Raw genomic sequence first — 25,000 nt, forward strand, 5'->3', positions numbered from 1 at the left:
TTCTTCAGTTCAGCCACAGAATCTGAAGTGTCAAAGCAGACAAATTATTTTCACAGCAGCAGACCGATATTTTCAACCTAGATAAGACACATTCTAAAAATTTTTAGCCTCTCTCAGCAATGTCTAAGAATAAAGCCACAACTATGACCATAGTTTAAACAATTTAGGTGCCATAAGAGCTGGGCAAAGGAAGATGCAAGTGAGCAGTTGATGCTGGGTCCTCCTGTGGTCAGCAGAAACCACCACTCCTTCCCCCCCAATTATCACCACACATATGATCACCTGCATTAATTTGCAAAGGCTATAACTAGAGATGTGGGCTTGGCAAATCCTAAGTCAGTGATGGTAACCTTCACAGTGTGTGTGTGTCTGGATGCAACTGAACCCATGGGAAGGGCAAAGAATACCCTGCAATGACGCACCTTCTCCACAGGGGTTAAGACCTTTTATTATAAACATCCCCATTGCCAGAATACCAGCGAGAGCTGTAGACAATCTCCATGGCTCTCCACTTACATGGCAAAGAGGAATAAAGCCTTACTGCAACCAAGTCCATGGGCATTTAATCAGCTACATGGGCAGAGGAGAGAATGGACAACCATTGTCTGCTTGACAATCCTAGGGGGAAGGAGTTAGTTCTAGCTTGTTGCTTCAGTAACACCTAGAAGTTCTAAGCATTCTACATGCCCTTTCAACCAAGTCCATGGGCATTTAATCAGCTACATGGGCAGAGGAGAGAGTGGACAACCATTGTCTGCTTGACAATCCTAGGGAGAAGGAGTTAGTTCTAGCTTGTTGCTTCAGTAACACCTAGAAGTTCTAAGCATTCTACATGCCCTTTCAGTGGAATGATTAAGCTAATTAGGTCCTCCAGCCAAGGAACAAGTATACTATAAGACTCTAGCCCAGGCGAAAAAGTGCCTGATTCTTGCTCCCAACAGACAGAGGGAAGAACAGGCTGACTGGACAAAGGACAGGGAGCTACTGGGTAAAACTGTAGATTGTTGGGGCCTAAATGGCTGTCTGAATGACACCCCCAGTGGTCTACTAGTATGATCCTACTGGGTACTCTCCAAATCCATAAGAGGAGGTTAGACAGCTAATGGGCACAGAGAGAAAGATGGAGAAAAAAATTCTATAAACATGCACTTTCCACAAAGAATCGGATTCACTGTACTATGTAGTGTCAGGACCAGTGTTTTGCACTCAGAACTAAGTGAGGACAGAGTTCCAGGTCACATACCTGCATATAAAGCAAGATTATCCTCATCAGTCCGACAGGCTTCCAAGAATGTCCTACAAAGGCAGCCAATTGGATCCAGGGGATGCCCCACCCAGCCTTCTGGACTTGTAATGGTAGTAGTCCCCTTTTGTAGCAAATCTGTTGAGAGAGAAGAAAAAGAAGGACCAGGTTAGCACTGAATTGACCACGTTTTGTGCACACGTTATGCCTCCCCTTCAGCCATCTTCTGATGGCTGTAGCCACATTACAGTTAAAAGGGACAACCCCTGCCACTTCACTACAACATGCCCCCCAGCATGGCTCCCTCAACACTCCTCAACCATGAGCTGACCTAAATGCAGTACACAGAAAAGCAAAGAATAGCAAAGTGAATGCTGCAAACAGTGTGCCTAAAAGACTGAGGTTTAAAGGTGGGGTGTGTAACTTCGTTCTCAGCAGTCTTTAGCTACAGTGGTTAGCCAAGCTCCAGCACACGTGACAACTTGTGAAGACATCAGTTACAGATCAGCAAGGAGCACTACTGTAGAGCATATGTGCACATCTACAACCACGCACCCTCCCATGAGGCACTCTAGGATATCACCTGTCTCACCCTCAGGGCTCCGCAGAGCTTCTGTGAAGACCAACACGGACACCACCAACTCTTGGGACACAGACAATGCAAGAATCCCTCCTGCAGTCTAGGAGACACTAATCCTGTGCCTTAAAAAAGTGACAAAGCCCTCAGCACAAAATCTGTCAGGCGATTTAAAGCACCCATCTGATTAGGAAACAGATGCTACTTAACACATTAGTACGACGGAATATACAGAACATAAAACATTTGTGGTACCATCCATACCACGCAGCATGAAAACTCAAACTGCACCTAGCGGCCACATCAAGCAGCATGGATTCAAATTCCCAAAAGTACTCGTACAAAAAGCAGACATACTTATGAATGCAGGTCTTACAGCCAGTAACAGTAGATTCCTAGTAGATAATACCCTTTAATTATGACAACACAAACTGAGCCAAGACCAGACCTCGCCAAATGTATTAACACAAACTCTGACCTTCCATCCATCAATGACCAGGTTTGGGGCAGGCCTTACCAGTAGTATCGGCACAAACTGGAGGCCTGGAAAAGACCTCAGTAGTACCAGCACAAACTGAATCCTGACCAGCCTTGCCTAATGTGTCCACACAAACTCTGCGCCTATTCTTTTTAAATCATCCCTTTAGTTTTCATTAGTTTCTGCAACTCTACTCAAACATTCCTTGGAATATTCTTTACTAGTGTGTACTGCACTCGTTTATGGTCTTTTGTATACTGTAACCTTCAGTAATTCAGTCTCATATATACAGCTATATATTCTTTTCTATTAATTCAGTTATACGTGCAACTATTTCCCTTAGATGAATAATTATAATGATCTGTAAATATAACCAATAACAGATTCAGTTGTTCACCTGTTTATCGATTTCACATTACTAAATGTTGATTTAAGACGACCTGATATTGTTTAAAAACTGCACTACATTTTTCTGTATTTGGATGTTAATTCACTAACTACACTGTGCTATCAAAACAATGCATTCATACTGGTTTGTTTCACTGCACGGCCATTTGGCCTGGGTAATGACCAATAAGGATCCATGGACCAGTTTCACCAACCTGGATAACAAATGAACAATAAACAAATAAAACAAAGCTAAACAAACATCTGAGCCTAGACAAGGCTCTGCAAACAGTACCAATACAAAAACAAAGTTTAGGCTCAGTCTTGCTGGAAAAAAACTAGACAGTACCAGCAGTACTGGCATAAATTGAGCTTAGAGCAGGCCCTACCAGCAGTTCCAACACAGAGTTGAGCTGTATAAGTGCAGAAGAGGCCCTGCCAGCAGCTACAGCACAAACACTGGGCCTAGACACAAGCATCCAGATCTTGCTAAAAGCACCAAGCTCTGGACACAGACCATGCAGTTTTCCAACAACTTTTGCTCTGCAACAAAGAACAAGCTCCCAATGCAATAATATAGCAAGATTTGCAGTACTTTGTGGAGGGATGCTATCCCTTAAAAGCCAGCCAACTTGCTTCAGCTGTAAGTTATTACACCATTTACAAGGCCCCTACCTGAAGATCAAGGTGATCCCAGGGGAAAATTAAAATCACAGCTATCTTTACATATGACATGACTTTTGTTTTCTATAAGGCAGGTACTCCACTACCTGACAATCTTTCTGCAGTAGTTTTGTGGTCTGTCTGTACTTAGCCTGGTTAAGCACTGGTCACACTACAGCATCCTGGTTTACTCTGAGCACTACACATACTACCAAATGACCTGCTCTAGGAGATATGCTCACAACAACTGACCACGTAGTTTAAGACCGCCTTCTTTGTCACATAGCATACAGTTTCAGACCACATGACCCAATCTTCACTAATTATCCTGCATGTACTCTGGCGACAATTACTTACAGTCCACAATCTGTGGAAAAGGGCAGCACACAGTCTGTTAAGTCTTACTCAACTCGTTACAACTGTAATCCTCATGAAGGTTTTAAAAAAAATGGATGCAAGGGAGGCAACACAAAGGCACAGAGCAGTCTTCCATCAAATATAAGGACCATTATCTTGTAGCTTCTAGAAGATTAACCTCTTCAGTACTGCCAAGTTAAAAAAGCTGCCCAAACTACCGACTTACTGTTTTCATTGTGTGTACATATTCCCAATAATGATTTTTTTTAGGGAAGAGATACCAGAACGAATACCCAAGCTCGGACTGTGCACCAAGCGGGAAAATAAAGGACCAGCTGTGGCTTCAGTTGTAATAGAAAAACATCCACGCCTTTTCAGTATGCATTTATTTATATTATCCAATCATGAGTGGGGATTGAAGCCATGACATCCACAGAAGACACACATACTTACAATCTGTTGGTGTACCTCAGGGGTTAGTACTGGGACTCCGCGTTCATCTTTATTAATCATGTTACTCTTCGCCTCCCCAAGGTTCTTGGCCTTTTTTGGGGCAATGATCTGGTGCCTCCCACTCCAGAATCTCCGTGACTGCATTTGAACACATTCAGGAAAACCTTTAGAAGGAAGTTAAACAGCATGCAATATGCACCCCTCATTCTAGGAGGGGTCACCAGTAACATGAATAAAAACTCCATGCAATGCCCCCCCCCCCCACTTTAGTTCATTACCAGGCCAAATAAATTATCCTTGCAAACTGCAGTTTGCATAATACTTTCACATCTAGTCTGACCAGACATGAGCCAATGGCAGTTAGTGCAAATGACTAAAGCACAACTTGGTAACCAGCTTCTTGTGCAAGGGGTACAAGGTTTGAATCTTTCCCCCTTCATTTGCCTACCATGTGCAACCTTGAGCAAGTCACACAGACAGTGCTTCAGCCAATTGGGAATTTGGGCTTGACCCCCTTAATCGTCTCCTGGGACTCATGCTTAAGTACTTATGAACTTATAACTTACTGCTGCAATCAAATTAAATCACAAAGAATTCTACTGACCAAGGAGTCCTTAACTCCATGTATATTACAGTCTTCCTCTTGTCTTATAAATACCTGATAAAGGTGCTAATTATCTTCAGATTCTTCTTACAAAACCTGAACAGTCATTCAGCCTTCCTACCAGTCATTCAGCCTTCCTACCTCTGATCAATACATCTTCCTATGTAGGGCTTCTTAACTACCACACCACAGACCTTAAAATTAGACTTTTGTTTTTACCCTGCAAGAAGCCTGTTGAGTGCCTATGGACTGCTTTTTGGAAAAAAGCATCAGAAATTCTACTCACTTTTATGATCACAGCTGTAGTAAAGATGGTGCACATGTACCGCATTTCCACACCCCACTCACAAAACTTAAAACAGTGATGGCAGAGCCTGGTGTCCTCTGCAGTGCAGTAACTTTGGACAATTTTCTTAAGTTAGAAAGAAGATTGTGGAAGCTCAATGCAAGTGCCAAGAAAACATTTTCCTCATCAGTACTCTCCATCCACAGTCAGATTATGTTATGGCCTCCCCTCACCATAATATATCCACTGCATGCACTGATGCAGTTTGTAAATTACAATGAAAATATCTGTACCGAATCTTTAAAACTTATCATAAACCTACACATCCTTATTGCCACATACAGCTTTATATTCCCCCCAAAAATCTCTCCTTCTGCAGTGCAAGCACAACCTACCTTTTTTCTGCTGCTTGTATGCTTCCAGCTGTTGCCGTTTCCGCATTCGGATGGTGTTGACAGCAGCAACAGCAAGCCGCAAGGACTCCTTGGGGTAGCCATGAGACCTCAGAGCATCCACACGAGCACAGGCAGTGGGAAAATTGTCCCCAAACCAAACTGGCCTTCCCTGCAGATCAAAAAGAAGTCTTTCCCCATCACTTTTTAAAGCCGGGCCACCGTAGAAGCTACCATTCATAATCTTCTGCAGGTGCGGATCGCACCACTTGAGTTCTGAAGCTTGAATTGCTCGTGCAAAGACTGTCCGACGGGGAAATGCTGCAAGGAAAGAATGGACTTCAGTTACAACACGGCAGTTAGGAAATAGGAAATATTAGAGGAAAATGACCTGAAGGACTTAACCTGACCACAGTCAGCATGTGACCCCCCACTCCTTCACAAGACCTTAGTCACTCCTCCCACATTCCTCAATCCTACCTTAAGAGAAATAAAGGACCATACAGTGCAAGTTTCAAAGGAACCTGCCACTTATGGACAAGCGAGTCAAAAGGATGGAATGAAAAACCTAAGTTAACCATGGGTGACCAAGAAAAAAAATGGACAAAACAATGACAATCCCACAAGTTGTACGGTCATTCTTCTTGCAACATAACACTTTAAAAATATATTTTTCTAGAATTAATGGAACAAATGCAATGTAAACTGCACACTGCCAGTTATTTTGCAGCACAACTGCATGCATGCCATCTCCAAACTCTCCTTTTCCACGGGTCAAAAGTAGACAGACTCAAAAATAGGCAATACCTCTACAGCAGCAAACCCCAAACCTAAAATCTCCACTGTACTCAGAAAAGCAGTCAGAGGTCCCTTCTGCTGGCCACAGACTTAAAACTAAGCCTTCAAAAATGGCACTCTCCTCACGTTGCCCTACTAACTTCCACCTCACAGACCAACTTTTCAGCAAGCTGCCCTGACCTTTCATTAATACAGCCAATCACCTTGGGAATGCTATGGGGAACAGGTAACACAGCAGTAGCACAAATTAAGAGGCAACACAGCTATGAAAGAAATCAGGCTTAATAAGCAACAGGGAAGAAGCCTGGAGGTGTAGATTTCACTCCAGAATGTCTGCCTTTAATTCAGACTCTCGAAATCAGAGATAAGGAGGTACAGATTCAGACTCTCGAAATCAGAGATAAGGAGGTACAGATTCAGACTCTCGAAATCAGAGATAAGGAGGTACAGATTCAGACTCTCAAAATCAGAGATAAGGAGGTACAGATTCAGACTCTCAAAATCAGAGATAAGGAGGTACAGATTCAGACTCTCGAAATCAGAGATAAGGAGGTACAGATTCAGACTCTCGAAATCAGAGATGAGGTACAGATTCAGACTCCCGAAATCAGAGATAAGGAGGTACAGATTCAGACTCTCGAAATCAGAGATAAGGAGGTACAGACTCAGACTCTCAAAATCAGAGATAAGGAGGTACAGATTCAGACTCTCGAAATCAGAGATAAGGAGGTACAGATTCAGACTCTCGAAATCAGAGATAAGGAGGTACAGATTCAGACTCTCGAAATCAGAGATAAGGAGGTACAGATTCAGACTCTCTAAATCAGAGATAAGGAGGTACAGCACAACTGCTGTGGATACAGCCACCTAGACAGGACTACTCTGAAAGGTGCCTAACAATACCTTACAGCACCTACTCCATCACGCAAACCTGCACCAGAAAAAAGGAGGGTGGCAAATGTCACTAGGAGAAGTTGTGTGTCAAAGTCTTGCCATCAGTCAAGCTAGCATACATGGTGGAACACAATCATTCAGGTACCAGGCAGCCAAAGAAGAAAATCCCCTGCATCAGAGGCAGAGATGGCGGGCATAGTCAGTAAATGACCCACAGGAAGATGGTAAAATTAAAAGTCTACAAGCACTAAACTATTAGGCCTCTTACCTTGGTTCTGGCTGGAGTTTAGCTCCGTCAACTCCGCATGACCAGCTGTCTCATGCAAATAATTCCCTTCCTCCAGGGGACATACATCCAGACTGTCCCACTTTCGCAACAGCTGCAACCAGGCCACTTTTTCTTCGGTTTTACAGTGTGGACTCAAGATGACACAGACCCAGAGTGCACCTAAAAAGGTTACAAATACCACGTTATTTGTGCTGCTGTATAGATGGTGCTCTTTGACAAACAATTCTAGGTCATCCCTCAAAAGCTACTCATGATAACACATCACGCATGTACACACCACGCACGTACACATCACACACAAGCATGTACACAACCAGTACAAGTGGAATGTTGCACACCTTTACACTCTTTCCTTCTCGAGTACGAAATGTTATTTTTGTAATCCATGCATTACAACTGCTTGTATTCATGCACTCCTGTTTCTTTAACATCTGAAAACTGACCAAGATCAGCTACTCATCATATAAATATGACGTAAATGAAGACTTTGGTGTTCCTAACCTGACAACTCTCCAAGTCAGAATTCCTTTAAAGATTATAACTACACAAGGCACTATTACAGCAAAGTCTGCAGCAGCATCACTACTGCTTGGAAGGTCAAGGCGACTCCATTATGTGGGTTAGATTACAGTAAAACACATGCCGCAGACACTAGTACAGTAACATACAACCTACATACCTGCAGCATGTTCACAAACATACTCACAGTACATTACAGCTTTACGTCTGTGACGCAGTGATACTGACCGAGGCGGTAAAAGGAGTGAGCTATCCAGCTCAAACAGTAAAGCCATTTATCCTTTCAGCTCATTCACAGGTCACTAAAAACAAACATTTACCCATCTGGCAGAAGTACAACCTCTCAACCTCGCCTAGCTCATTCCTCAACACTAAAACCAGTCTGGTCCACAACCATATAAAACGCATTTACCCATTTTGTCCAAGAACAGTAGAACTAGTCCATTCCACAACCATTACAAAATGCACATGCAAGTGTGCATGCATCTGCATCCCTCTCCCCCACCCCCCACCCAACCCCATATGAATGCAGGTGTGGTAATTGACTGACCACTGCCTTGATCATGGAAGACTAGAAAATACATTTTTACGGAAAAGCACCTTGGCGCACACTTCTGATAAGCATGCTGCACATGGACACGACCTGCCCTCCCTGCAGGACCAACATAAGTACCCTAAAGGGAGTTTCTTTAGGTTTGTTTACCTCAAATATCTCCAATAATGTGATCTGAATATTTATATGGTCAAAGAATCACGCGTGCACAAGACTATATCAACATTTCTCAAATGTTTTACACTGTACAAAAGTACCAACCAGGGCAGTCTAAAATACAATGAATACAGAGTAGCAGGGGGTGGACAAGCACATGCTTCTTTCATACCCGTGTATTCGATGAATAGTGAGCAGACTTTTTAACACAAAAGCACGCACACACACACACAAAAGCACACACACACACACACACACACACACACACAAAAGCACACACACACACACACACACACAAAAGCACACACACACACACACACACACACACACACACACACAAAAGCACACACACACACACACAAAAGCACACACACACACACACAAAAGCACACACACACACACACAAAAGCACACACACACACACAAAAGCGCACACACACACACACACACACACACACAAAAGCGCACACACACACACACACACACACACACACACACACACACACACACATAAGCACACACACACACATAAGCACACACACACACACACACACACACAAGCACACACACACACACACACACACACACACACACACACACACACACACACAAAAGCACACACACACACACAAAAGCACACACACACACACACACACACACACACACACACACACACACACACAAAGCACACACACACACACACACACACACAAAAGCACACACACACAAAAGCACACACACACACACACACACACACACACACACACACACACACACACAAAAGCACACACACACACACACACACACAAAGCACACACAGACACACACACACACACACACACACACACACACACACAAAGCACACACAGACACACACACACACACACACAAGCACACACACACACACACACACACACAAGCACACACACACACACACACACACAAGCACACACACACACACACACACACACACACACACACACACACACACACAAAGCACACACACACACACACACACACAAAGCACACACACACACACACACACACACACACACACACACACACACACACACACACACACACACACACACACACACACACACACACACACACACACACACACACACACACAAGCACACACACACACACACACACACACACACACACACACACACACACACACACAAGCACACACACACACACACAAGCACACACACACACACAAGCACACACACACACACACAAGCACACACACATACACACAAGCACACACACATACACATGTATATATTCAGTCCATACTGCAACAAAATCAGTGCGTCCCACAACCACAAATGCAGCAGCCACTTACCCAGCTCATCCCAGAGCTGTCGACATTTGTCAGTCATGCCTGCTCCCTGTTGCCTCCAAAGTGCCAAACGAGGGTCGTCCAAAAACTGTTCCGTTATCAATATTAACATGCGCGCACCATTGGAGTCCCTCATTTTCAGCATCTCTCTTACCTGTTTTGGATGGGGGTGAAAAATGAAATACAAAATAGAACTCAGTAGTACATCTTTAATAGTTAAGAAAACATTACTGTACGATAAATTAAATTTTCTTCAACTGAAAATCTGTCATCTATCATCACAAAATGCTTTATATTCTCTTTACCACTACCCCAAAACTGCCACAAATAAAAAAAAAAATAATATCTCCCTTTGCTTCTTTGTCTGTACTGCAGTTTACAATTGCTCTACACACCATTATGATCACTTATGAAAATTTTGCGTTGCATCCTTCTAGTATTTGTGACATCTGCTATCTCACACGGTTGCTGAAAATTGGTGTTATTAGAAGGGGGAAAAGGAGGCAGAATTTGATGTTTTCAGTCTTAAAATTAATTAGGTAATTTCTTTCAAATTCAAAGAGGATCAGTGGGTGAACAAAGCAGTGACACTCGTTTATGTGTGAATTACTACTCACATGATTACCAAAAGCACCAAGTGAGAAGTCAGTTTGCACCCTACCTTAAAACAGGTTTAACAAAAGAAAGCCAATTAAAAGCTCTTTCTAGTAGATTTAATCTGTTTAGTAGCTTGACAATAAATATGCAGAGGGTGTAACAAGATAAGAAACAAACACCCAACAGACACTCAAAGTCAGAGCACTTCCAGTGCAAGTCAACGGACAGAGTAGACCGTGACTTAGCCGTCACACAATGGGAACAAAGGCCAAACTGCTTGAAGAAAACAAGCCTGGCTGCAGAACATAATGCTGGCAGTGCAGACCACATCTGGCTATCTAAGATGTAACAAACGATAACACATTAACCACTTTGAATGTTGCGCAGGAAGATATATGATGAAAAAAATTTATGTTTCAGTTTCTGGGTGAAGTCTTCTAATTGTGACACACACAGTTCTGCAAGGTCTTTTAACAGTGGCTAATCAAATTAGGTTAAATTAGATAATAAGGCATAAAACAGACAATTCTTCTGCTAACATACTCTGTGCTCTGCAACATACTGGGCAAATGCCAGTCCATGGCCCAGGCAGTTTCAATGTGCAGATTCTTAGGTCCTGTCAGACAATCACAGTTCAGTTGAGGATGCAGATGGGGTTGAAATTGTTAAAAGAAAAATCCTCCCAATACACAAATTAGGTTAGAAAAATAAAGGAGTTATATGCTCACCGTAACATTCCATGTTGGCTGTCCATCTCATCCTTCATTCTTACATACGGGTTTGGAGCCAATCCTCAGCTCCAACTCAGCCGATTTACAAGCTAGAAGACTTCTGGTTGGCTTGTGGCTAAGCAGGTATCACAGTGCACCAGTACAAACCCCAGATCTTGTTTGCTGCTCACTAGGAGAAAAAAACAAAACAGACAAACCAATACTAATGGGTCTCCAACCAAAAGGACAACCAAATTATTATGATCTCCAGATCTTCAAGGATGGGGGCAGGAGGGCGGGTTGGTAAAAATGAAGGGCGAGATGGACTACCAACATGGAACGTTATGGTGAGTCCATAACTTCTTTATGTTGTGTAGTCCAATTTTACCTTCGTTTTTACATATGGGACAGCTTCCCTAGCGCCTTATTCTTGGGTGGCTCACTGGAAAATACTCCTAAGCACCGTGGAGCCAAAGGATGCTTTACCCCTGGAAGCTAAATCCAATTTGTAATGTGTAATAAAAAAGTGTGAGGAGTAGCCCACTGGGATCCTGGCTTGAAAGGCTGCAGAAGTAGACAGCGACCTGGTAGAATAAGCCTTGGTCCTGCAGGGTAAAGGTCTGCCCTCCGAACTGGAAATCCAGTTAGTGTCACTTTAGAAAATGGTAAGCCCAGTCTGGGGTCAGAAAAGGAAATGAATAGTTGAGCCGATTTCCTGAAAGTCTTAGTCCGCTGTAGATAAAAATGTAGTGGTCTGTGAAAGTCCAGCTGATGAAAACGGTATTCAGCTGCATTACAGTGATTAGGGAAGAAAACTGGGAGTTCTATGGATTGATTTAAGGCAGCAGGGGAACAAACTTTGGGGAGAAAGGAGGGATAAGTACGCAGTGACACCCTGTCTTTGTGAACGATCAAATAAGGTGGCTTAACAGACGGGGCTTGTAGCTCCGATACCAGTCTAGCTGACGTGATAGCTACCAAAAACAAAGTCTTCCAAGACAAAAATTTCAATGAAGATGAGTGGGAAGGTTCAGACGGGGGAGAAGATGAGTGGGAAGGTTCAGACGGGGGAGAAGATGAGTGGGAAGGTTCAGACGGGGGAGAAGATGAGTGGGAAGGTTCAGACGGGGGAGAAGATGAGTGGGAAGGTTCAGACGGGGGAGAAGATGAGTGGGAAGGTTCAGACGGGGGAGAAGATGAGTGGGAAGGTTCAGACGGGGGAGAAGATGAGTGGGAAGGTTCAGACGGGGGAGAAGATGAGTGGGAAGGTTCAGGCGGGGAGAAGATGAGTGGGAAGGTTCAGGCGGGGAGAAGATGAGTGGGAAGGTTCAGACGGGGAGAAGATGAGTGGGAAGGTTCAGACGGGGAGAAGATGAGTGGGAAGGTTCAGGCGGGGAGAAGATGAGTGGGAAGGTTCAGACGGGGGAGAAGATGAGTGGGAAGGTTCAAACGGGGGAGAAGATGAGTGGGAAGGTTCAAACAGGGGAGAAGATGAGTGGGAAGGTTCAAACAGGGGAGAAGATGAGTGGGAAGGTTCAAACGGGGAGAAGATGAGTGGGAAGGTTCAAACGGGGGAGAAGATGAGTGGGAAGGTTCAAACAGGGGGAGAAGATGAGTGGGAAGGTTCAAACAGGGGGAGAAGTCAGTTTGGACAACACAAAATTTAAATCCCAAGAAACCACAGGTTCTTGCAGCAGTGGTCTTAATAGAGTGGCTCCTTTGAAAAAAGGTCTTGCATAGCTTGAGAGACATTAAATTGGTATCCAGAAACCCTAAGTGAAAATGAGAAATTGCCGCCAATTGGACTCTAGTGGCAGTGGCAGATCCTTGCTGGAAAAGCTCGGAAAGAAATTCCAAAATCACAGGGATAGAAGCAGTGCAGGGGTCTACATTCATTTTCTGTGCCCAAACAGAAAATCTTTTCCATTTACTGCCATACAGCCTCCTAGCTGAAGGTTTCTGGGAGGACATAAGAATATGTGACACTGAGGAAGATGCATCAAGAAGCCTGACTAGAGATGGAGCTGGAGCAGCCACGCTGTCAATTTGAGAGTGTGGACTGAGAGATGCAACAAACCTGACATGCGAGTCAACAGATCTGGAGCTGGGTCCAGGATCCAAGGATCATCCAGGAGAAGAGGCTCGAGGAAGGGGAACCAGACCTGACGAGGTCAGTAAGGAGCAATGAGGATCAACTTGCTTCCCAGCCGACTGGCTTTCTGAATCACTTTGGAAATGAGAGGAAATAGAGGAAGTCCCATGGGCCAATCATGAGCCAGAGCATAGAGTCTTCCCTGGAGGGGGAATGAGGGAAAATAACTGCTGCATTTGGCATTGACTGGACTGGCAAAAAGGTCGTAACAAGGCTGTCCCCATTTTCAGAAAATCTGTTCCGCTGTTTCCCATTTCAGAGACCACTCGTGAGGCAGTAGAATCGCCCGGCTGAGCTTGTCGGCTATCACGTTGGTCGTCCCCGGAACGTGCGCTGCAACCAGAAAGTGGTGGGAAGAAAAATCGCCCATTCCCAAACTCGCATGGCCTTTCGACAGAGTGGGTAAGATCTGGTACCACCCTGTTTGTTGATATACCAAACTACTGACATGCTGTCTGATTGTATCGCAATAGTCCCTAGAGGAAGAAGGTCTTGAACTGCTTGCAACACCAGGAGCACCACCCTCATCTCCAGAACACCGATATGTAGGTGAGCCTCGTGTTCTTGCCATGTGCCTTGGACAGTCCTGCCAAGATAAAGCCCGCCCCCATCCAATCAGTGGAGGCATCCGTGGTCACAGTGGCAACGGGTTGGGCAAGAACAAAGGGGCACCCGTGATCAACTGGTTGGGAGCTATCCACCAAAGAAGGTCCTTCTTGCATGATTCCGTCAGCAGGATAGGATGACTCAGAGGGAGATATTGGAAGGACCACTGGGAAGACAGAAGCTACTGGAAAACTCTCCTGTGAAACCTGGCTAATGGTACTAATAGAAGGGTGGAAGCCATAGTCCCGAGGAGCTGCAGAACCCACTTCGCTTTGACCTTCCGCAACGGGAGAAAACGTTGAATTTGACAGATTAGGTTTTGTGCCCTTTTGGCAGGGTGGAGAGACAAACTGTCATGTTTACTGTGTCTACCTCTGCACCTATAAAAATCACAGACTGAGAGGGCAATAATGCAGATTGTTCCCAATTTATGGAGATCCCTAACTGAGCACAAAGTTGAATACTGGTGTCCCTGTTTTGGAGGAGTAGATACCTGGGGGGGGGGGGGGGGGGTCAGGAACCAGTCATCCAAATGCGGAAACATCTGGAATCCCCGACGTCTCAAGTGAGCTGTCACTACTGCCATGCATTTGGTGAACACCCTGGGTGCTGTGGGGAGACCAAAGGGCAGAGCACGAAACTCATAGTGACTGGCTCCCAGCCGGAAGCGTAGATGGCTCCTGGATGCCTTGTCCATTTTTATATGGTAGTAGGCGTCTTGGAGATCTAGAGAGCACATCCAATAGTCTTTCCCTAACAGGAGTATCGACTGCAGTGTTACCATCCGAAACTTGTCCTTCACGGATTTGTTTAATCTGCTGAGGTTCAATATTGGCCTCCAATCTCCGGTTTGTTTTGGTACTAAAAATAACCTGAAGTAAGTTCCGGCTCCTATCTGGTCTGCTGGGACGGACTGGATGACTCTTAAGAGCAACTTGTTTATCTCCACAGTTGCCTGATCCCTGTGATAGGGTGGTACATCTGGGATCTTCTTGGGAACAAACAGTGGAAGGGAAAAGGGTATGATATAGCCTCTGGTAACAACTCTTTGTACCCACTTGTCTTGAGCGATATTTAGCCAGTCTTCTGGATACAAAGAAATGTGACCCCCAACCAGCCCCAGAGAAACGCAGTCGGGCCCCACATCAGGAGCGCTGATAAGGCCGTCCCCAAAAGGAATCACGGCCTTGCTGGTATTGCGGACCACCCCTGCCTCTAGGGAAACGTCTCCCATTTCTTCCTCCTTCTCTGCCTCTGAAAGAGGGTTCACCCTGTGTGTCCAGAAAGACACTCTGGGACTTTGAGCCACATTTTATCGCCCCTTTGACCTTTGGGGTATGGTTGAACAGTAAAATATACTCCCACAGCAGAAAGCATCTACCCTTCTTGCTCACACCGAGTGAGTGTATCCTTCACCTTAGAACCAAACAATAAGGAACCATCAAATGGGACGTTGGTGAAGGTAGACTTGAACAGTTCAGCAAAATTACACAAGCGCATCCAGGAGACACACCTCAGGGCAACCCCTGAACCCGCTGCTCTACTCGCTCCATCAGCAGCATAGGAGAAAAGCTGCATGGAGGAGTTGACTATAGAATTTAAGGTGGACAACTGAGCAAAAATCTGGTCAGGGACTCCCAACTCCTTGAGGAGATCCCACTGCAATTTCATGAAGTGAGTGAGATAGTTCAACGACTGAAGGGTAAATGCCACTGAACTAAAGATACGCTTCCCAAATCTGTCGAGAAGTCTTGCTTGGCGGATGAACGAGGAAGAAGTCGTCTCCGCCAGTTCCTTCCTTGTGGCCGCCGCCGCCACCACCATGGCATCGTCAGGAACGCCCTTAGATAAAAACTCTACCAGGAGGGGCCGACAGAAACTTATTAGGTCTCCTGGGGACTGGCTCCACGGCATCAGGAGTATCCCACACCTTTCGACTACCTAGATCCATCAGTTCATCAAAAGGTGGAGACACCCAAGAGGCAGATGGTTGAGACCTGAAAGCCTTCAGGTACACAGACTCCTCATCAGAAGGGTCGACAGTGGGCCAGCCGCATCTGCTTAAGGATCTCCAGAATGTCCACAAAGGAGACATCTTCAGAGGACGACTTGGGGGACCCTTCAGACTCCTCAAAGTCAGTGTCCGATGTCAAAGACTCACCCTAGGAGTCAACATGCTTCCTCTTACATAACCTCTTCCAGGGAGGCTCCTCAAAAGGATATTCCGGGTTGGCCTCGGAAGAGTGGGGGCCACCAGCTGATGGCTCCTGAGGCTGAGGATCTCTGCTGTCTCCGGAGAAAGTAATGCCTGAGACCGAAGTGGGTGCTCTAGGGGGGGAAAGTGCTGGTACCACTGGTAGGAGCTGGAGAATGAGACCGCATGCTCCTCATCATCTCAAACGCCGACCACTCCGGCTCCGGAGACCTCCTCTGCTCTGAAGAGACCAAGCTTGACGTTGGAGCCAGAGCAGTCGGCTCCGAGGTGGATGCAGGGTCCGAGCTCACCCTGGCCAACGCACCGAGAGAAAGGCTTGGAACCGAAGATAGATTCCAACCCTCCCCGTCGGCACCAACACAAGAGCTTTGGCCCCTGGACACAACGGACAGCACAGAGTGTGTCGGAGCTGAACCCGGCTCCAAAGCAGCGACAAAGGGAGCTGAAACCGATAGTTCTTCTGGTGGCACCAAGTACTCCGGCTCCAAAGGGCCAACATGGCTCAGAGGAGGAATAGCAGACAAGGGCAAAGCTGGATCGAGTGGCTCCGGAGCCGACTGGGTCAGAGACAACAATAATTTTGGTAAAGCAGATGACTTCAAGAGTCTCAACACTACCCTCTCCACATCTTCTTCTGAAAGGCTCCTGAAGACCTGGAAGACATAGTAGGGGATCTTGACCTAGGAGGCACTGGAGACTTCAGTAACACGGAAACTTTTAGGGAATCCACAGACCGGCTCCAAGTAGCAGATTCAACTGCTGATTCAATCAATTCAGAGGTCTGCTCTGAAACACTTAGAACAGACTGACACCACAATGGAGCTCTCCTTCGGCTCCAAAGGCTGTGGAATCGAGGAGGCAGATTTTGACTATTTAGGAGACGGCTCAGAGACACCAGCCAGTGCCGGAGAAGGCCTTTTTGAAGACTTAGATTTGCCAGACTTGAAGGAAGCCGAAGAACTGATAGAACTTCCTCAAAAGATGGTTTTAGTAGACCCTTGAGTATAGGCTTTTTCTTTCTCTCCTGTAACAACCCTAGGAGAGAAAGCATGGCAGAACATGCACGATTCCTGCAAGTGGATTGCCCCTAAAGAGTAGGCACAGCTACTGTGGCCATCCGTTAGACATCTTTTGGCAGCATTTCATGCACTTCTTAAAACTCGAAGGTTTGTGCTCCTTACTCTCTTTAGACATTACACACACACACACACACACACACATGAAAGGAAGAAGAAGAAGAGGAGACAGGCTAGCCCTACAGAAGGAAATACCACGAGGATGAGGTCCTCTAACTTAAACGGGCCTAGCCTGGTGGAACAGAAAGCTAGGTCTTCTAATTTAAACAGACCAGAAAAATGAAAACACATGCACACAGAAGCTGCAATGACTATTTAGTAAAATTTAAAAATAATAGCTATCGTACTACGGAAGGAAACTCCAACCCTAAGTAATTAACTTCCCCGCCAAAAATACAATCTCTGAAGAAACTAAGCTGACTGTCAAATGGAGACCCAATAACTGTCAGAAATAACAGGAGCCCCTGTTAACTACCAGCGGAAAACCTCCAAAAACTAACTCTACCTGATATAGAAAAAACAAAAGGCACAATGGCGCCTACAAGGAACTCTAAACTAGCACACAGGATGCCAGACTAACAACAAGTTTAAACTAAGATTGCACCAAAAGGGCAAACACAACTGCATAGGATAATAGCAACCCTAACAACACAATATTAACTCTAATACTATATATGTAAACAGAAAGAATTTGACACTTGGCCAGAGCCAAGAGAAGCACGACCGAACTCGTCGACGTGGCAAATGAGATCTGGGTTTGTACTGGTGCACTATGGGATACCTGCTTAGCCACGAGCCAACCAGAATTCTTCGAGCTTGTAAATCGGCAGAGCCGGAGCCAAGGATCGGCTCCGAACCAATATGTAAAAATGTGAAACTGGACTATACAACATTAAGTATTTTTACTAGATGTAAAACAGGATTACTGCTGCAAAGATGCATGTTTACTAAAGTGCATAGAATATCAGCATGCTTGTAACAAAAGTTTAAAAAACTGCCTCAACTGCAATGTTGGAAAGGCATTAACATGCTCCATTACAAAACATTAGTCTTGTCAATAAATAGACCAAAAACTGCATTATAAATTAGGCCAATGCCCACGGCACAAAATATAGTCTAACAACTTACTATTTACCAAAATGGCACATACAAGAAAATGACCTTACATCACAGACATTTCTACGGAATTGTTTCTATGCAAACAGGCCAGAAATTAGAGAGTCACTTCATAAAAGATGAGCAACAATTGCCATTATGACCCAAGGTTACTCACTAAGGTCACAGGTAAGCCTTAATGACCAATGGGTAAAACAATCAGTATTTCAATATACTCCCCTTTTGATGCCCATATGTCCCAAACAGAGGTATGCATACACAAAGCATGTACCCCTCCTTTCTTCAATTCTGAACATGAACACCCCCCCCCCCCCACACACACACACACACACACACACACACACACACACACACACACACACACACACACACACATCACCAGCACAGCTGGAAATGCTCAACTCTCCATCCTGGGGTACAGGAGACTCAATTACTTATTCTTTATTCAAAACCCACCTTATACACAGCTTTTGGTACAGGTATGAAGTCCACCTTTTACACAGCTTCTATTAAGTGTATGAAACAGACTGTAAACATCTGCTCTGGACTCTTCTGCAGTGCGACAAATTCAATATCATGCAGCAGAGAGGAAAGGACTAAAGCCTCCCAAAAGGCACAACTGCCAGCTGCAGATACCCTTAACAGTAGGATACTCTACACTCCTTTCTCAGAAGGATGTGGGAACAAACCTGGGGAACAGCTGCACATGCTCAGTGCATGAACAAGCTGCCTAATGCTTAAAAGAAAATCTCCTAGCAGAAGCAGAAAGTAACTAAAGGCCTTACCTTATTAAACATGGACTGGAGCTGTTTGCTGGCGCCATAGTACGCACCATTGGATAACAGCTGCCGCACCTGTTCCTGCACCTGCTCTTCATCAAGGTGCCAGCAGTTTTCATCTTGTATCCCAGCACCAGCAGTAGGATCCGGTGCACCTGGGGAGGAAGAGAGCACAAACACAGACTTCAGCCTCGTGACATACAATGACAGCACTTTTAGTCAACCCTATACACTTCAAATGTCAAAAGCCAAAGTCAAGCTATCAACTCTCTACCTGAATTCACACCAGAATCCTTAACACACCTAACCTACCTGTTCACACCTTTCTCCGCATACACCTTTTCAACTCCTGCCAGTGCAAAGTTACGTTTCTCCCATGCTTCTTTGCAATCCTCTCTTAAAACACAATTCTATTTCCTGTTCCTGTTTGCATCAGCCATTTTTTCTTCATTCTCTTAGTGCATGTTGTATTTTACATTACTTACCAACAGAAATTAGAGTGATAAAATCTGTAAGTGTGCATATTCACTGGAATAGCTTATTTTTAATGAAATTGCATGTTGTATTTTACATTACTTACCAACAGAAATTAGAGTGATAAAATCTGTAAGTGTGCATATTCACTGGAATAGCTTATTTTTAATGAAATTACATATCGGGTCATTTTCTGAAGCTCATGTCTACACTACAATAGTGTTTCCAACAAATACTCAAGTGATGCAATGAAAAATAACTTCATAGCTGATGCACTACAAAATCTAGTAAATTATACACACCTTATGGCCTGGCTCATGGCTGAAAATCTGATAAGCCCATCAAGTAGGTTAACAAATGAGCAAATAAATAAAACAAAGCCACCTTCAAGTCCATCTTAATTAACAACAAATACTAAATATTTCCATTACAGGTTACTTTGAGTCAGCACAGCTAACATACTAAAACATACACCCACCTAGATCTCACTTAGAATATTGTCATTGTGAGACATCATCCCGACTTACATAGTGTACCTTGTACATTTATTACATTCAGCTTAATTACACATTTTACCCTTGGTGAAATGTACTACAGCACATGAAACAGTATACAGTACACAACAAACGTTATTATCTTAAAGTACTTCAGTACAAAAAGGCTAAGGTAAGGGCAGCATGCCTTCACATGACCCAACAAAATCCCAGAGAGGCCAAAGGGAGGTCCCTCTGTAAAGGTGGTACTTCTACTCAGTCATAGCACCACAGCAAATGACGTTAGGGCAGTGGATTCAGCGGAAACACACTAGAAGAGCATACGACAGCCTTTTTTAAAAATAAACAATCATCCGTTGCATTTTCCACCAAATTGACATGGTCAGGCACTCGTGCTCAGTGGTACATGAATCAGTGAGTCTTCCACGTTAGGTGCTGCCAAACCTACAGCCACGAAAGTTCAGGGATGCAGGCATAAGGAGGAGAGATGACCTAGGCTGAATGTATGAATGCATCTGCCCAGAGCCATACTTCCTTTTATATAAAGGGGCTATAAAACTCTACAGAAACCAGACTAACTCTCCCATGCTCCTTTACTTAAAGCAATCTCCTCTGAGGACACTACAGTTTAGAGGACTTGCTATGCAGCACAAGCCCCATTCAAACAGCAAGGTAGTCCCACTGTCAGAAAGCTGGCATCGTATGCATCTCACACCAGTGCCATAAACACTTAAGCAGACTAGGCTGAATTGAGAGGGCAACACGCCTTCATAGGCCTGCAGTATTTTTTAGTGAGGCCTCAAAAATGTGCTGCATTCTACCAGTACTGACCAATACCCTTAAGGGCCCCAAACCTACTACAGCCCACCAGTACTGACCACTTAATATGAAATTCAGAACCATTAAACCCAAGGTTCCCAAACCTATTGCAGCCTGGCAATACTGACACCAGGTAGGAGTCAGGACTGGCCTAATCATGGACATGTACCACTTCCCCCCAATTATGGTCATATTACACAAGCATTGCCCTGTACAGAATGTGCCATGGCAGAAGGCACACCATGACAGCTCTGAAGCTTAAATGTCAAATGGCAGGATTCTGGCACAAGATGATCCTAACCATATGAAACATACCAGTTTCTGCACAACAGCTGAAGTGTATTTAAGATCAAAGCATGAAGATTAAAGGACAACCTAAATGGACAAACTGAAACAGCCATTAGCTACTTCTCATCTGGGTAAATCCACAAATCCCCAAGTTCCAATTTTCAAGAGTGCCCAAGGAGCACTGTCTGGTTAAGTGACTTGAACACCATCACAAAACAGACAAACCAATTTTTTTTTAAGGTATTTGGGGAGGGGGTTCTTCCTTTAACCATTACTGGCTAGCATCAAGCCTCCTTCAACATATGATTGATCCTTTCATTTCCCCCAAACTGTCTTGCCTCAGCATCACACATTTCTTTTTTAAAAGATCATGACTGCCGCTGTGGTGCAGCAGTTAGCGTTGTCGCCTCACAGCAAGAGGCTCTCCGGCTGGGGTGCGGAGTCTGCATGTCTTCCCTGCGGTCGTGTGGGTTTCCTCCAGGTGCTCCAGTTTCCTCCCACATCCACAAAGGCATGCTGCAAGTGGATTGGACACGCTAAAATTGGCCCTAGGCATGTGTGTGTGTGTGTGTGTGTGTGTGTGTGTGTGTGTGTGTGTGTGTGTGTGTGTGTGTGTGTGTGTGTACGCCTTCCGTGGAAGGTTGGGCGCTGGGCTGACAACTCTATACCGTAAAACTCCACTGCCAATCATGAGCAGACAAGGTGCTCCGCTGTGGCGACTTATAACAGGGAAAAGCCGAAAGAGATCCTTCTACAGCCTAGCTGGCTATTAAGGGTGAAAGACCACTACTAAATGTGGCTAGCATGGGATTATACTTCCTTCACTCTCCATAGTTTGATGCCCAGCAGGCAAAATGTCAAGGAATTGCTTGTACTACTAAGCCATACATGGGAGTGAGGTTCATATACCTCCACAACATGTCTAAAGTGAGATGGAGTGCCAACCAAAGGAAAGGACAAGGGTTTGCCTGGCATCTGCTGGTCCTAGAGCTAGTGCCCAGCCATCTACCAGGCAGCTCTTAAGCATATGGACCAGACCACCACGGAAATCTATTATGACCCATGCCTACAAAGCAGGCTCTTCCAGCACCTAGGTCACCAGTCTGCAATCAAGGCATCATCTCTCTGCTATAATGAGACAGCCATTTCTCATTCTCCTTAATAGAGATCATAGGCAATGCATGATGCAAAACTATTACAAAGTACAGTACTTCTATTGGAAAAACCTATACTCCACAACAACCACTCGCATAAGCCACACTTACCACTCCCAAATTACTATGTTCCTGCTACTACCCTCCAAATAACCCACTTGTGCGATGAAGACTAACCAACACACCCTTCTTCCTACCTCACTTCCACTCCTGCAAACCATTTCAAATCAAAGTATTCCCTTTCCATTGCACACACACACAAACACACACACAAACACACACACAAACACACACACACACACACACACACACACACACACACACACACACACACACACACACACAAACACACACACACACACACACACACACACACACACACACACACACACACACACACACACACACACACACACACACACACAAACACACACACACACACACACACACACACACAAACACACACACACACAAACACACACACACACAAACACACACACACACACACGCGCCCCTTCCTGTACCTTCTTCCATTCCTATACTTCCACTAAACATTTCAAAACCTTCTGCCACTTCAGTAATGTAATGCAGGAAAGAAAACCTTCTCTCTCCTTTTTCATCTGCATACTGTGCAAATGAAATGTTTCCTCTTCCATTACACATTAATTGCTCTATCACCCGCTTCGCTACTCGTACACTCTACACACTAACCACTCCAGCATCTTTTACCATTCCTACCTTCTCCACCAACTACTCTGTACCCCCATATGTTTCTACCTTTTATACTAGCCATTCATGCTCACTACACCAACCAGTCACATACCCATCTTTGTCTATTCTCTACACCAACTATTCCTCCTGTAACCCACTTCCAATCTTACCATTTACCCTACTCCCACCACTACCACCACGCGCCTCACTCCAGTATCTCCTCAAGTTATACATGCTACACTGAAAAGTTCTGAATCCCAAACGCACCTACCCCTACATCCACATGTACAGGCACTTATGCCCACGACACATGTGCACCCACCCTCCCTTTAACTGGTCTCCACTTCTACAGACATTGAACTCCAGATTAATGCTTTGCAGAATGGGTATTGCATCACCCCTACAGATCTAACATACTAGTGATCCTAAACAGTAAAGCACCACATGTGGTGTAATCAAAAAACAACTTCAAGTGCATTAACAGTGTGTTGATCTGAAATAACATGACAGAGGTAAACCAAAGGAAGTCAACAAATACTAAAAGCAATACATTTTATTCCTTCATTCAGCCTTCCCTGCTGTACTGAACACGGTGCTACACACGCAGCTCCCTCCATGAAATTTCACAAAACCTTCATGTACAGTTACTCACCATGGACCTGGTTTATCTCTGAACCCAAAGACAGTATATCGTCAGCCAATTTCTGTGCCGTGGGAAGTACGTCTGTGTGGTGTGCAGTGATGAGGTACTGTACAAACTTCTGCAGTTGATCTCTGTTCATTTGGGAAAGGGTCTCTGAGATTGGCAAGCGCAACTCCACCTGCTCAGCCTTGCGAATACGATGAAGGGACAGTGCCACCACATGAGCGCAATAAAAAATGTCCTTGTTGCCACAGCCACAGGTGACAGATGTGATTTTGCACCGATCAAAACTGACAGAAACACGATAAGTCCTTTCTGTGTCTGTCTGTGTGGCTGGTTCAGTTACACTTCCACTTAAATGGAAACCTGATAAGAGAAAGATGATTAGACTGGTGATTTCAGATACAAGAACAAGCTTCCCCATTTCTCTCTCATACACACACACACACACATTTTGGTAACAGCTGTCCACTACATTGCACCTTGTCCATTTAATGAACCAGATTTTAAAGCAACCGCCAAGCACCATCTGCTAGGTATGTACACAGAAGAAAGTACACGATCTACTACGTATGTACAAAGGAGCAAGTACACGATCTACTCATAACAGTCACATTCTCTTACATCTAAGCTGCCTGCTCCCTGCACAGCTTTAACTATGTCAAACTGTTAATGAGCAGCAGGGTGATTAGCCAGAAAAACGCAACTAAACTTGCTAGGTGCTTTAAGTTCAACTTTCCAAGGAAACTGTCCAGCATGTGGGCATCCAGAAGCAAGGCACAGGCAGGTTTCCCCCCACACAAACAGAAATGGGTACAATCTTAACTAGGAGCAGAGCAAGTTTGTTGTAAAGGATGCCCCACATCAAATACCGTACAGATGAAGCTAGGGGCTTCACCATACTTGCCTGATGAATGGGGCCCCCCCATGTCAGACACTGTACAGATGAAATCAGGGACCGACAACAGTTTTGTGACAAATGCGCCCATATCAGGTACCATATGCATGCAGGCAACACAGAATTTAACAATGTAACGAATTTACTTAAAGGGAGGTTAGCTAGACGACTAGGGTTCCTTTTCAATCATGACCAGTTACAGCACAGAAAAATAAAACAAGTTAAGGTTTCATTATTACAACAGGATACTTGCAAAGGTATTCAGTAATAC

General features: G+C 44.7%; 1 protein-coding gene across 1 annotated transcript in view; it reads right to left on the reverse strand.

Moving 5' to 3' along the window:
• The window catches only part of ZSWIM4 (zinc finger SWIM-type containing 4), a 142,790-nt gene that overhangs the window by 79,875 nt on the left and 37,915 nt on the right, over positions 1-25,000 (reverse strand). Inside the window, exons 3-9 of the mRNA XM_044057649.1 lie at positions 23,841-24,197; positions 19,255-19,403; positions 10,001-10,151; positions 7,401-7,580; positions 5,444-5,761; positions 1,244-1,381; positions 1-22 (exon numbers count right to left, since the gene is read on the reverse strand). The exon at positions 1-22 is cut by the window's left edge and continues 239 nt beyond it. Coding sequence (XP_043913584.1) covers positions 1-22; positions 1,244-1,381; positions 5,444-5,761; positions 7,401-7,580; positions 10,001-10,151; positions 19,255-19,403; positions 23,841-24,197 — 1,315 coding nt within the window. The remainder of the gene's footprint in view (positions 23-1,243; positions 1,382-5,443; positions 5,762-7,400; positions 7,581-10,000; positions 10,152-19,254; positions 19,404-23,840; positions 24,198-25,000) is intronic.

Source organism: Protopterus annectens, chromosome 15.part0 (assembly GCF_019279795.1).
Source record: "Protopterus annectens isolate FY-2018-M chromosome 15.part0, PAN1.0, whole genome shotgun sequence".
Classification (NCBI taxonomy): domain Eukaryota; kingdom Metazoa; phylum Chordata; order Ceratodontiformes; family Protopteridae; genus Protopterus; species Protopterus annectens.